At 31.8% G+C, this 14,283-nt stretch overlaps 1 protein-coding gene across 1 annotated transcript; it reads right to left on the bottom strand.

The window, feature by feature from the left end:
- Positions 1-7,137: 7,137 nt before the first annotated feature.
- LOC148564634 (uncharacterized) lies at positions 7,138-8,688 on the bottom strand. Its single transcript, XM_088486437.1, has one exon. It carries the CDS (start codon positions 8,686-8,688, stop codon positions 7,138-7,140), a length of 1,551 nt encoding a protein of 516 aa, XP_088342563.1.
- Between the last annotated feature and the right edge of the window lie 5,595 nt (positions 8,689-14,283).

The following is a 14,283-nucleotide window of genomic DNA, read 5'->3' as shown; positions in this document are numbered from 1 at the left end:
CAACAAATACTTCGTATACACCCAAAAAAACAGCCAATATACACCTCTGCGGCAGATTCATAAAAATACATTAATTTAGCATCATAAACAGGGACAGTTTGTTACCTGTTTGTATTGTAGGTGGTGTCAAATGAAATAACGTCTCCAAAATACTCAAAGGCAGCTCTGCTTCTTGCATCGGCCCAAAAAGCCAGCTTAATCGATTGATCCTCCTCGAGTTCGAGCTCAAAAAAGAAATTCTGATTCTTCTCTTTCATTCTTAACAAATATTTCCCAAATTCCTTTGCATCTTCTTGTTCGGAAACATTCCGCACTTCCCTGGTAATGTAATTTCTCATATCCTTTTCGATAAAATTTAACTCACGGTGACCCCCGGCAGCCGCAACAAATGATTGGTAGGTTTTGCTTGGTCTGATACCGGCCTCCTCGTTATTCTCTATTGTACGACGAATGGACATGCTTAATTCCCTGTGCTGTTTGAGCATCTCTGCTTTACTTGGACAACAGGGGTGTGAATGATCCAGCACAACCTTTGAAATGATCCAAGCACCGACATCCTTCAATGTATGTATATAAATTCTTGCAGGACAGTTTAAACCGGCTATCAGATTAGTCTTCTCGGTCGGAGATATTTTAGATTTCCATTTTTCCTCTCTGCTACATGTAATCAATTGATTCTTAATCTCGTTTCCCTTCTTATTTGTGCTCCGAACTCTTGTAGAAAAACCTGCAGCCTTGGCGTAGTTCCTATAAAATTTTCTAGCATCTTCAAGAGTGGTAAAGGTCATTCCAACCTTCGAAACAAACTGGTCATCAATAACAGAGAGAGGCTGCAGAATACACTATGTCAAAAACTAAAAATACACCCAATCATTGCTGATATAATACACCCGAACCGAAACAGCTCAACTAAAATAACAAAAAAAAAACCATAAACTGTAAATACACAGGCTGCAGAATACACCATGTCAAAAACTAAAAACACACCCAATTATGTCTGATATAATACACCCGAACGACAACAACTCAGCTAACATAACACAAAAAGCCATAAACTGTAAATACACCCACACTTCTCGCAAAAATACACCCAAAAAAGTTCTGATCTACACCCGAGCGTCTGCTATAAATTCCAGATAATTAATCAAAACTAATACATTACATTCAATCGTCAGATTCATGTTAACGTGTTAGTTTCACAGTCAATGTTCACGAATTATTCAGCTACATAATGCTATTCAAATGACTGCAACAAAATTCAAAGTAATCGTATTTAAATCAAACCTCAGGATTTTCGTTAGATTCAAATTCATAATCCACTTCGCCCTGATTCAGCTGATAATCTGAGGTTGAATCATCCATAATCTTCAAAACGAGTTCAAACTTTGATTTCAGAAAACAACAAATCAAATAGAAAACGAAGCTGGAGTTGCAGAGAGAGGAACTAACGTAAATGACGAAGAACATACCAGTGAGAAAGGAGGGGAAAAGAACGATCAAGAAGAAGCAGGGAATAGGCGCGAGAAGAAGAACGAGCAAATCTGTGTATAACGAAAATGAAGAAGGAAACAAATCTTTTAAATTTGGTAGTTAGATAAAAGCGGGATCTCTAATATAGCGCGTGTATACGACGTATGTGTAGCAGCGCGTTTTAGGTTTTATTTGTTAATGAACTTGTAAAGCATACAAGCCATTAGGGCTTGTATGCAGAGCTTTTCTGTATATATATATATATATATATATATATATATATATATATATATATATATATATTATATATATATAATGGCAATACATGGATTTGGTGTCCAAAATTTTTTTACAGTATTACTCCATTTGCCCACTTGACGTAATTTTCACATGTTACCTCTTATCCATTTTTCTCTTCTTATCTCATCTCTTATTAATATTATTAAATACATTAATAGATTTTAAAAATACATTAGACTTATGCCAATAATAGATTTACTTGCCAATGAGTTATAGCTCAAATGGCATAGTCTCCCCATACTCAATTAAGAGGTTGCGAGTTCGAGTCTCCTATCTTTGGTAAAAAAAAATAATAATAGATTTACTTTTAAATATTCAGATATTCATAATAATAATAAAATTGGTCCAAATTTAAGTAATAAATAGAATGGTAATAATATTAGTGAGTACAAATTATCATTAACTTTTAATTATTTCTAATATACTATGTTACATATATCTATAATACAGTGTATTATGGTTGTTAATTGTTCACTTAAAAAATTTACACTATTAATTTAATATTTGAATTTTTTTATTATGGTACTATTTTAATGTACTTTAAATTTTTATTATGTATTTATAATTTTGATAAAAATAATTCTTAAAAGAAATATTAATCTTATTTTTTAATTTTTTGTGTTCAGACAATATTAAATCATTTATATTAAAAGATTTACGAAATTCAAAAAATATTATTTATATGTTAAAAATCTGTTTTTAGATATTCAAGTATTAGAATTGGTCTAAATAATATTCTGAATGATGATAACATTGGTTAGTTGTGTATATATATTTCATTAGTTTGTTAATTTTATCTTTTAAATTATTTTTTATTATGATACTTTTTTAATGTACTCTAATTTTTTATTGTGTATTTATAATTATAAAAATAATCATTAGAAGAAATATTAATTTTATCTCTTAAATTTTTTAGCTTTGACAATATTAAATAATTTATATTAAAATATTTAGATAATTCCAAAACTATTATTTATACTATAATAAAATAACAATATACAAAGAAAATATCGGAGTTTGATGTTTAATTTTGTTTATTCAGTTAGTTCTGCTTGGCAGTTATTGTATAAAATATTTATTTAAAAATATTAGTAATTTTTTATTTAATTTATATGGTAAATAATAATATTTTATATAATTTTATTTTATTTAATATCAAATAAATTTAGATTTGAATTTTATATTTTTCTTTTCGAATTGAAATAGTGCCATTGCATGATTTTTTTTTGGTGACTAAACAAGGAAAGAAACAAAGCAAAAACTATTCTAAATCCGAGCGGATGATTCGTTGGAGATCAACACTAGGCTCAGACCAAATAACATGATTAGAGTTACTCTTGGCACCATATTTAGCCATCCAATCCGCAGCTCTATTTGCTTCTCGGGACACCCATTCAACGTGAACAAGCCAAGGACGAGATAAAAGCTCCTGAATCTTGTGAACCAAATCTGTTACTTCAGATGGATACCCACTTGTAAGCTCATGCATGATGGGCAGAATGTCAAGGCAATCTGTTTCACATATAATATCCCTCAAACCGCAATCCCAAGCTAAAACCAGCCCCCTCCAAGCAGCAAATAATTCACATCTGATTATAGACCAAGGGGGAATGCTTCCAGAGCAGCCCGAGATCCAATCTCCCTTAGAATCTCTAATAATACACCCAAATCCCGCTAAATTTGAATCCATATACAAGCTTGCATCACAATTAACTTTAAAACTATTGCCTACCGGTGGTTCCCAACACAGGCAATTTCGGAGAGACCTAAAGGCATTGCTTCGATTCCTGTAAACCTGTAAGTCCTTGGCGGTAATTCTGGCCAAGGCAACAACCTTATGGTCTGTCCAAGGGTTGTCAGTGTTGAATATGTCATTGCACCTATGTCTCCATACCCACCAAAGCCCTGCACCAAAGGACGCCTCATTGTTAGCCAAGGCCTTCCGAAACCACTCTTCAAGAGCAGTACCAGCCGTCGAGTCCAGGATACTAGGATCCAACATATACCAGATTGCCTTTGATCGTTCACAGTCTCTAAGGCAATGCTCCATAGTCTCCTGCGCCTTGTTACATCTCTTACACATATCTGAAGAAGCTAAATGCCGCTTGAATCGAAAGGTCTCAGTTGGTAGAGCATCATGTAAGCTAAGCCACATAGTAAATTTGAACTTCTCTGGAATGTTTGTGTTCCACAACCAGTTCCAATTACTGTTGGCATTCCAATTTAATGTTTTCTTTAATAACCATCTGTAACCCTCCCTTGCACTATACTTTTTTGTTGCTGCAGGCCACCACTCCCACTGTGGCTCCAACTCAGTCAAACTAGGATATCTCAGACCATAAATAAACTGCTTAATCTCATGCGGAATAGGCGTGGTAAGACTATCAACCTCCCAAGACACCCCTTTCCACAAGTCAGCCACCATGAAATCTGATTCAGAAATATGTACATAAGGAACAAGGTTGCAAAGCTTACCAAAAGGAGTCCACTCATCATACCAAACTGATTTGTGGACATCTCCAATATTCCAATGAAGCCCTTCCTTGAGATGCTCATAGGCACTAACAATGTTCTTCCAGGTAGCCGATGAAGAATTTCTACTGTTTCCGTTCATACCAGATTGATTCCTGAGATATTTATGCTTCAGAACCTGCACCCATAACTTCTCACTATTATTTAGACAATCCCATACCAACTTTCCCAGAAGCGCCATGTTAGCACAGGAAGTATCCCTAATACCCAATCCTCCTGCCTTTTTAGGAGTTATGGCGACCTCCCACCTGACCAGAGGCAGTCCTTTTCCAGTCGCTTGGCCTTTCCACAAGAATTGTCTCATCAAGGAATCAATTTTATTACATGCATACTTCGGGAGAAGAGAAATTTGCATTTCATAAACTGGGATAGAGGCCATAACCGATTTAACAAGACAAAGCCTCCCTGCCTTATTCAGTAGGCGTCCTTTCCAACTGGAGAGCTTTCTCGAAATTTTTTCAATAATCTCCTGAGCCGTCTTCCTGGAAGCTCTGGCATGACCGATGTTAATTCCCAGGTATTTACCCAAATCATTGCAGAACCGGATGTTAGAGACCCCTGAGAGAACCTCTTTTCTCCTCTCCGACACCCTCTTGGAACACTGGGCCTTTGACTTATGAAGATTTACCTTTAAACCTGACGCTCTAGAAAACAAGTCCAAACAATGCATGACCTCTATTACTTGAGCTTTTGATGCCTTACAGAAAAGCAAAAGATCATCTGCAAACATCAAATGAGAGAGTCGTGGTCCATTCCTAGAAACCGCAACTGGGTTCCACAAACCTTGGGAAACTCTATGAGAGATAAAGCAGGCAAGCATTTCCATACAGAGTACAAATAGATAAGGAGACATAGGATCTCCTTGCCTCAACCCTCTCTTCGGATTGAAATTTTGGAGCCTGTTCCCATTCCACAAAACTGCCAACGAAGAGGAAGTCACACAATTCAATATAAGATTAATGGTAGCCTTTGGAAACCCAAACCGGACCAAAGTAGCTTCCAGAAAACGCCAGTCTACCCTGTCATAAGCTTTTTCCAAATCAATCTTGAATGCCATGGTCCCTTTTCGAGACTTGGTGTTCCTCATGAAGTGCATAATCTCTTGAGCAATGATAATATTCTCTGTGGTTCCTCTTCCTGGAATGAACCCTCCTTGCAAAGGACCAATGATCTCCGACAGGAAAGGTCTGAACCTGTTAACTAGAACCTTTGTGACAATTTTATAAATTACATTACATAAGCTAATAGGCCGAAACTCCCGTAAGGAAGAGGGAACTTCCACTTTAGGAATTAGAACAATGAGAGTATCGAAAATAGCCGCATTCAATGGCTCACCCTCAAAGGCTCGCTTGACCAGTCTACACACATCGTTGCTAAGAGAGTCCCAGAACTCTTTGTAGAAAATTGCTTGAAATCCATCTGGCCCTGGGGCTTTAAATGAACTCATGGTCATCACAGCTCTTTTAACCTCTTCAGACGTCACCGGTTCCACTAACTTTTGACAAGCCTCAGTACTAAGAGACGGGCAAGGAAAAGGCCCCATGGCGTCCAGGTCAATATCCTCCCTTGTAGAAAAGAGCTTTTGAAAGAAAGAATTTGCCGCCAGTTCTAGAGTCGTAGTCTCCGTGGTCCAAGACCCATCCTCCAAAAATAACCCATGAATTTTGTTCCTCTTTCTCCTGATAACTGTCTGCAGATGAAAAAATTTTGTATTTCTGTCTCCACATCTCACCCATTGTTCTCTAGATTTTTGATACCACAACAACTCTTCTTGAAGAAGGACAGCATTCAGTTCCTGATGCAAAACTTGCTCTTTGATCCTAAGCTGTTGATCCTCTCGACTTTCCAGAGTAATCTGAACGTCATTCAAAAGCCTCTCCAACTCCCTTTTCTTAACAAAAATATTGCCAAAAACCTTTTTATTGAAGCTAGTTGCATCTTTTTGAACCTCCAACAAACATTTAACTACATCCGGAGCTCCTCTATTCCAAGCTGTATCAACAACATTCCTAAAAAGAGGATGAGTCATCCACGCAGCCTGGAATCTGAACGGACGATGGCCCTTGGTAGCCCTCTTTGCCATCTTGCACCTAGTGAATAATGGGCAATGATCAGAGTGAAGGCGCGCCAGCACCTCAGTATAAGCCTCTGGAAACATTAGTCGCCAGTCCTGGTTGATGACTGCTCTATCAAGCTTCTTGGCCACCTGCACCCCACCTTTCACCTTCCTGTACCAAGTGAATCTTCTCCCAATAGCCCCTATATCAAACAGCCCACAATCCTCCAATGTTTCCGCAAATTGTTCTGCTCTGGCAAGTCTAAATTGCCCCCCTCTAACTTCACTCTGCAACAAAACATCATTAAAGTCCCCTAACACAATCCAAGGTCCGTGGATCATATTAGCAATCCTTGTCAAGTCACCCCACAGTTCTTTACGCCGATGTATATGCGGATTAGCATACACCGCACTGCAGTAACTAGATGTATTGCCCATAGTGATTTCAAAACTGATACATTGATCAACTACATCCAATACTCTCACAGAAATATTTGAATTAGAACATAGAACCCAGATACCCCCACTATGACCATTAGCCTCAACAATACCAACATCCTGGTAACCTAGATTATTCCAAAAAGATTTCATCCTCTCGAAAGCAATATGGGTTTCAAACAGAATGAAAAAAGTAGGATGAAATTTATTCGCTAACTCCTTACTATGAACCCGGGCCAATTTATTAGAGGCACCTCTAATATTCCAAAATAGAAAGCTTAAATCTAAATAATCCATAAAACAATTTGTATTGTAAAAAGGACCAACCTCAGCTGAAGTCCCTAACGAGATGATGAAGATCCACCATCATATCCCCCTGAGCCTTGCTTGTCCTTGTCCGGTTGTTGCCCAGTCTGTCTGTGTCCCTCCACTGACAACCCTTCCAATTTGCCGATTTGCTGCTTGCTGGTGTCGCCAAGGCAGTCCGGAGTCGACGGCGAATTCTGCAAAGAAGAAGGGCGCAACCTCTTGTGTCCGTTTTTGATAATGGCAGTGAAAGTCGGCACCGCAACGGAGACAGATTTGCCCTTCACCCCTTGCTGTTTGGAAGATGCCATGCGTGCCTTAGATCCGCTAACCGACCCGGTCTTCACCCCTGATTCGGCTCCTCTCATACGTAGCCCAAAGTCACGGTTCTGGTCCAATTTCTGATTTGAGCGCACCGGCATTTTATCTTTAGATGTTTGTTGGGCTTTGTTTGATTGACTCAATTTTTCTCTCCTTTTGCCGCTGACTTTGGTCCAGCCAGCCTCATTTTCCAAATGTTGGGACCCCACTTCCTTCCCATGCAACGTATCATCTAATTCCTCCCCAATTTCTGCAACTATCACTGACTCTTTGGGATTGCATCCAAATTCAAAAATTTTCTCTTTTGAAGCTTCCTGTGGCTGCACCACCCGGGCCGCCGTCTCGGTCACTGATGTTTCCTTTCGATCCACCCTTTCCGAATCTATTGGGGTCATTCTGCAGTCAGTTGCTGGATGCCCGAAACAATTGCACTTGTCACAAATAAGGTGTAAGCATTCATACTCCACCTTATATTCAAACTCATCGACAATCACACTCCGGACCACCGGCAAACCAAGATTAATTTGCACGCAAACCCGAGCAAATTTTCCCCTTTCCGCCAACTTAGTAGCCAGATCCACCTTGACTGGTCTTCCCACAGCAGAAGCGATTCTCATCATGGCTTTATCCTGATAGTACCATATGCTCAAACCAGAGATTCGAATCCAAACCATAGTCTCCCCGAAAGTGTCCTCACAAGGTTTAAAATCCGGTGTCCATGGCTTGACCGCAATATAGTGACCGAAGATCATCCATGGCCCCCCTAGTAAAACCTTCTCTCGATCGTCCATGCGATCAAATTTAACGAGGAAGTACCCAAAACCCACATCCAAGATTTCATATCCACCGGTGATCCTCCATACCCCTTTCAATTTGTGAAACATGGCCGTGTAACTAAGGTTTTTTCCAAGAACCTTAATCACAATTGCTTCCTTGTATGGTTCAGAAAGGATGTTTCTAGCCTCTTCGGAGAAGCAAACTCTTGGAGGCATAGGATCTCCTTGTTTTCCAGTTACCACTGCCATGGAATCCTCATCTAGAGCTTCAGCCCGATTTATCCCTGTGGCTACCGTAGAACCAATAACCTTGTCACGGAACGAAATCTTGGAAGTCACCCTGGAACTAAGGTCGCCCTTACTTGATCCCTCCTTCACACCTGATGCAAACCCTCCCACACTCTCCCCCTTATCTCTTTCGATGGCATGGCCATCTTCTTCACCGTGTTTCACCCTCAAACGCTCTCTCCCGCTCTCTCCTTCTCTCATTCTCTCTGAGTACGTACTCTTTCTCTTGCCATTGCATGATTGACAACTTTGATTTCTATTATAATAACTATTTTTTCTATTATTTTCTATTTATTATTTTTTTTTGTCATAATAACTATTTTTTTATCTATACCAATATATAATGGGATAGAAAAGTTTAGTATCTAATTCTTTCTCCCTATTTTACCCCTATTTCTTTTTTATTTTTGTTAACAAACTGTTACCACGTCCTCAATTTTTTATTTTTTTATAAAAAAAAAATTATCTTACAACAGAATGATTCATTTTCAACCCACGACATATTTCCAATAAAAAACTGCTCCTACGTACTCAATTTAAAAACGGAAACCCAACAGAATTAAATACTTTTTCACTCTCAATTTTGGTCTCGCAAACCTTTTTCTTCTCTGCATCTTGCTATCTTTCTGACAAATAGAAATGGAAACTTCACAAAATCAACAATCACGTCAACGTCGACCCACTTGAACAGAATATGCTAGACGGAAACTTCACAAAATCAACAATCACGTCAACGTCGACCCACTTGAACAGAATATGCTAGGCAAAGAAGACAACATGATCAAAGAACAAAGACAGCAACACCTGACTAGAAGACGTGCAACTTATCGGGAGATGATTCGACAAGAAAAACAAGTTGCCATATCAACTGACTCCAATTCCAACTCCAATGCCAAACGCAGGTAAAGGTACTCGATTAACTATAAACATAGGAGTAGCCCGATTGACTACAATTAGACAAATGAATTCAATTTGATACAGGTAACACGATAACTAATTTTCCTTGTTATGAATTCAATTAGTTTTTAATAATTATATTTTACTTTTGAAACATACAGGAATGAAAGCGCATGACAATGGAACAGGCACAAGTAACAGAAATCTATAACAATATATAATGTGGATATGGAGTTTTCGTATCCAAATTTACTTTTTAATGTTGCCCTTAATGATAGAGATTCTCCCGTACATGCAACACATATTCTTCTATCTTAGTTTCATTCTGTATTTCACTAATAGTTGTAGGAACAGTAACCTCTTCTTCAATTCTTTATTCCAATAATTTATCCATTTAATTAATTTTATCCGTTTTCAATTTTTCTTACTTCTCTTTCCAAGTCTGAATGTGCTTCTCTGTATGTAACAATTATTTGGATGAGTTTTTGTAATTTTCTGAACTAGATAATAACTATGCCAAATGTTGATTTTCGACACCATGTATGAAAGGAGGAAAAAAATAATTAGGAGTGATAAATAATTTTTTATGGATCTTATCGTTTTATTTTGGGTATATTCTTTATGTGAGTACTTTATACCAAGTTTGATCTCATTATTCAATTTTTAGTGCTTCTCCTCTCACCATTAGGTGCACTCTTCTATATTATTACTGTGGCCATCATTCTCCTTCCTTGAATATCGTGATTGTATTGCCTCCATCTTTTTCTCGCCTATAATTGCAAATTTTATACCATTTTACTGTAGATATTAATTTCACGCATAACTTTCACCTTCATTTTCCTTTCTCTTAAGTTTACTTACCAAACTGTATTCATTCTTATATATTTTTAATCTGTCTTTCACATACAAAGTTTTCTCTCATCAATTTAATTTAAAAAAATGATTATTTTTTTTATCTGATATTTATTTTTTAATTTTCTTTTACATATATATACCTATCAATAATAAACTGAAGAACTCTCATAAATTATTTTGTTAACTCATTCTATATATTTTTAATCTGTCTTTCACATACAAAGTGATGAACAAAAATGAGAGCTGACATAATGGTATTATGGTAATTGATTGCGGTTGTGGTTAATAGAAGAAAAAAATAAGAAAAAAATAAAACAAGACAACATAAAAAAACAAGAAAAAAATAAAACAAGACAACATAATAGTGATGGTGAGACGATAATAGTTATCCATGTAAAAAGAATGATAAGAAAAAATGATAGTGTATAATATAATGAGATGATATAATCAAAATAAAAATTAATAATTTTAAAATAATAATAAAATTAAAAATAATTAAAGATGTTTAATATAAGATTAAAAAATATTTTTTTATCTATTCGAATTATACATAAAGATAAAAAGTGTTTTGAATATAAATTTTTAAATTTGCTTCAAATTAAATAAGATTGAGAAAATAAATAAATTTAATATATAAATAACTAATTTGTAAACCATGTTAGTAAATCTTTATCTTAATTTTAGTATACATAATAATAATATAACTTTTTACCTTTTTTAATTTAAATTTAATTATTTTATATCTTTTACATATCTTAAATAATTTAAAATATTTTATTTTTTTATAATTAATTTTTATTTATTGATATCAAATTTATAATTTTAAAAATAAAAAATAAAAATATTTTTTTAACTCAATAAAAAATCGGCTGAACAGGCAATTTCAGCCACTTTTCTATTATTTTTAAGAAATTAATTTTATTTTTTTGTTAATATATCATTCACTCTTCAAATTTATTAGATAAGTATTTTTTATTTTAATGTTGATGTGACTTTATTTATATCATATTTTAATAAAATTAAAATTACTATAAACCAAAATATAATTCAAAAAATAATGATAATAACATTATTCTGATTCAAAAAGAGTATATATAAACTAAAATACATGTTAGTTATTTATAAAAGATAATTTTTACTTAAATGTCAGATAAAAGTACTATTATTTTAATATTAAATTGAAAAAATATATTTTTTTTATGCATTAGAATTATGGATGGAGATAAAAAATGTTTTCGATATAAATTTTTAAATTTGCTTCTAATTAAATAGAATTAAAAAAATAAATAAATTTAATAATATTTATAAATAACTAATTTTTAAATAATATCAATAAATTTTTATATAATTTTATTACACATAATAGTAAATTAATATTTTTTTAATCTTATTTTTTAATTTAATTTTTTTTACTATTTTACATGTTAAATAATTTAAGGTATTTTAGTTTTTTATAATTTATTTTTAATTATTAATAAATTTATAATTTTAAAATAAAAATATAAAATTAATTTCTTAAACTCAATAAAAAAGCGGCTCACCAGGCACTAACGATAAATTACTAATTTAGAGTTTAGAATTTAGAGTTTAAGATTTAGAGTTTAAGGTTTTCTTTTCTTCTTCTGATCCTCGATATATTCCATCTTGTTATTTGAACCTTAGAACTTTTTACATATATTTTTTTTATTTTTGATTTATTTCCCAAGTTAATGATAATACCTATCAATTATTTAATAAAATTAATTTAAAATATACTAATTTCATACTCTATATAATTAATAAATTTTCATGACATATTACTATAATTAATAAAATTAATTTAACATAATAATTAATTTCTCATGTCATATTAACATAATTAATAAGATTATTTTTAAAATTTTTTGATTTCTTAGATTATATTATTATAATTAATAAAATTACTAAAAAAATAACCAATTTCCTAGATCATATTACTGAAACCTATAAAATTATTCTCCATATCATTTAACTATAGTTAATAAAATTAATATAACAAAATTACTAATTTTTAATATATATATATATATATATAATTAATCAAATTACTCTAAAAATTACTAATTTAGAGTTTAAAATTCAGGGTTTATGAGATCTTTATTTGTATAATATGAGACTTTTTCTTCTTCGTATTATCTTCTTGAATTCTTTTATGTGTACTCTCTATACTCTCTATATACTCTCTATCTGTGCTAACTTTTACAGTATCTTACTATAATTAATACTCTATATAATTAATAATTTTTCGTAACATATTACTATAGTTAATAAAACTAATTTGACAAAATGGTTAATTTTTAATATCATATTAATATAATTAATAAAATTATTTTAAAAATTTACTAATTTTTCGGATCATATTACTTTAATTAATAAAATTACTAAAAAATAACTAATTTTCTAAATTATATTACTATAATTAAAAAAAATTATTCACACATTTCGGACACGACACTTACCGACACTCGTCTGACATGCGTGTCTGCTGTGTCCAATCGTGCCTTAATAAAAAATAAAAAATTCTTCTCCGGACACGCCTGGACACGCCTAAATACCATCACGTGTCCTCGTGTCTAGTCTTATTCTTAACATATATTCTTAAAATAAATTTAGATATAGTATATATTATTATTTATTAAAACAAAAAATATTTTAAATACTTGATATAATTAAAATAAGACATTAAAAATTTTATTTTATATTTTAATATCAATAAAATATTAAAATATCATTACAATTTATCTAAAAAATACTTTATATTTTATATATATATTACTATAATTAATTAAGTTACTCAAAATATTATTAATTTTTCAGAATATCTTACCTTAAAAAAAAGATATATTTTATATATTTAAATATTACTCTTATCTTATATATACAAATATCACTCTTATTTTATTTTTATTTTTTGTCTTTCTTTTATTAGATTTTGTAAAAAAAAAAATAAGACAATTTTTAGAAAATATTAAAAATATTTTAATTGATAAAATTAAAATATTATATGAATATTTATAAAAATTTTTAAATATTAGTTTGACTATAACAAAATATATTTATCTTATTTTTTAAAAAAACAAAACACTAGTTACGAGAGTTTAGGATTTATGATTTAGAATTCGGGAGTTAGAGATTGGAGGTTGAAGTTAAAAATTTCGAATTGGGAGCTTGTGATTTGGGTTTTGGAGTTTTGGAATTGGAGTTTGGGGTTAAAATTTTTATCATACTAACAAAATAAAAATTTTAAAGTGAATAAATTAAATTAAAATTTAATTTTAAAACACATTATCAAATTTTACAGGTTAAATAATTTTTTTTTTCTTCTAAAGATAAGGAGATTCAAATCCACAACCCCTTAGGTCAGTATGAAAAGACTATGTCATCTGAGCTATAGTTCATTGATCACTTCTCTTTTTTTCTTGACCTTTTTATTTTAATAAACTAAATAAAATACAAATATTTTCTAAGTTAAAAATAGCCAAAATTCGTATATGGAATAATATGAATATGGTTATTTGTATTGGTTTTGCACATGCATTTCAAATTTTAAATTATTATTTTTTAACTTAAAAATTTTATATCGTTATTTTTTTTAATTTGATATCGTTATTTTAATTCATACTCTATATAATTAATACATTTTTATGACATATTACTGTAATTAATAAAATTAATTTAACATAATAATTAATTTCTCATATTATATTAGTATAATTAATAAGATTATTTTAGAAAAACTTTTAATTTCTAAGATTATATTACTATAATTAATAAAATTACTATAAAAATAAATAATTTTCTAAATCATATTACTGAAACCTATAAATTATTCTAAAAAATTACTAATTTCATATGACATCTTACTATAATTAATAAAATTATTCTCCATATCATTTAAATATAGTTAATAAAATTAATATAACAAAATTATTAATTTATTATATATATATATATATATATATATATATATATATATATATATAATTAATCAAATTACTCTATATATAATTAATCAAATTACCCTAA

Source organism: Arachis ipaensis, chromosome B5, assembly GCF_059453495.1.
Source record: "Arachis ipaensis isolate K30076 ecotype BB chromosome B5, ASM5945349v1, whole genome shotgun sequence".
Lineage (NCBI taxonomy): Eukaryota > Viridiplantae > Streptophyta > Magnoliopsida > Fabales > Fabaceae > Arachis > Arachis ipaensis.
The sequence above is the reverse complement of the archived record's forward strand: the minus strand, read 5'-3'. Positions and strand labels throughout refer to the sequence as shown.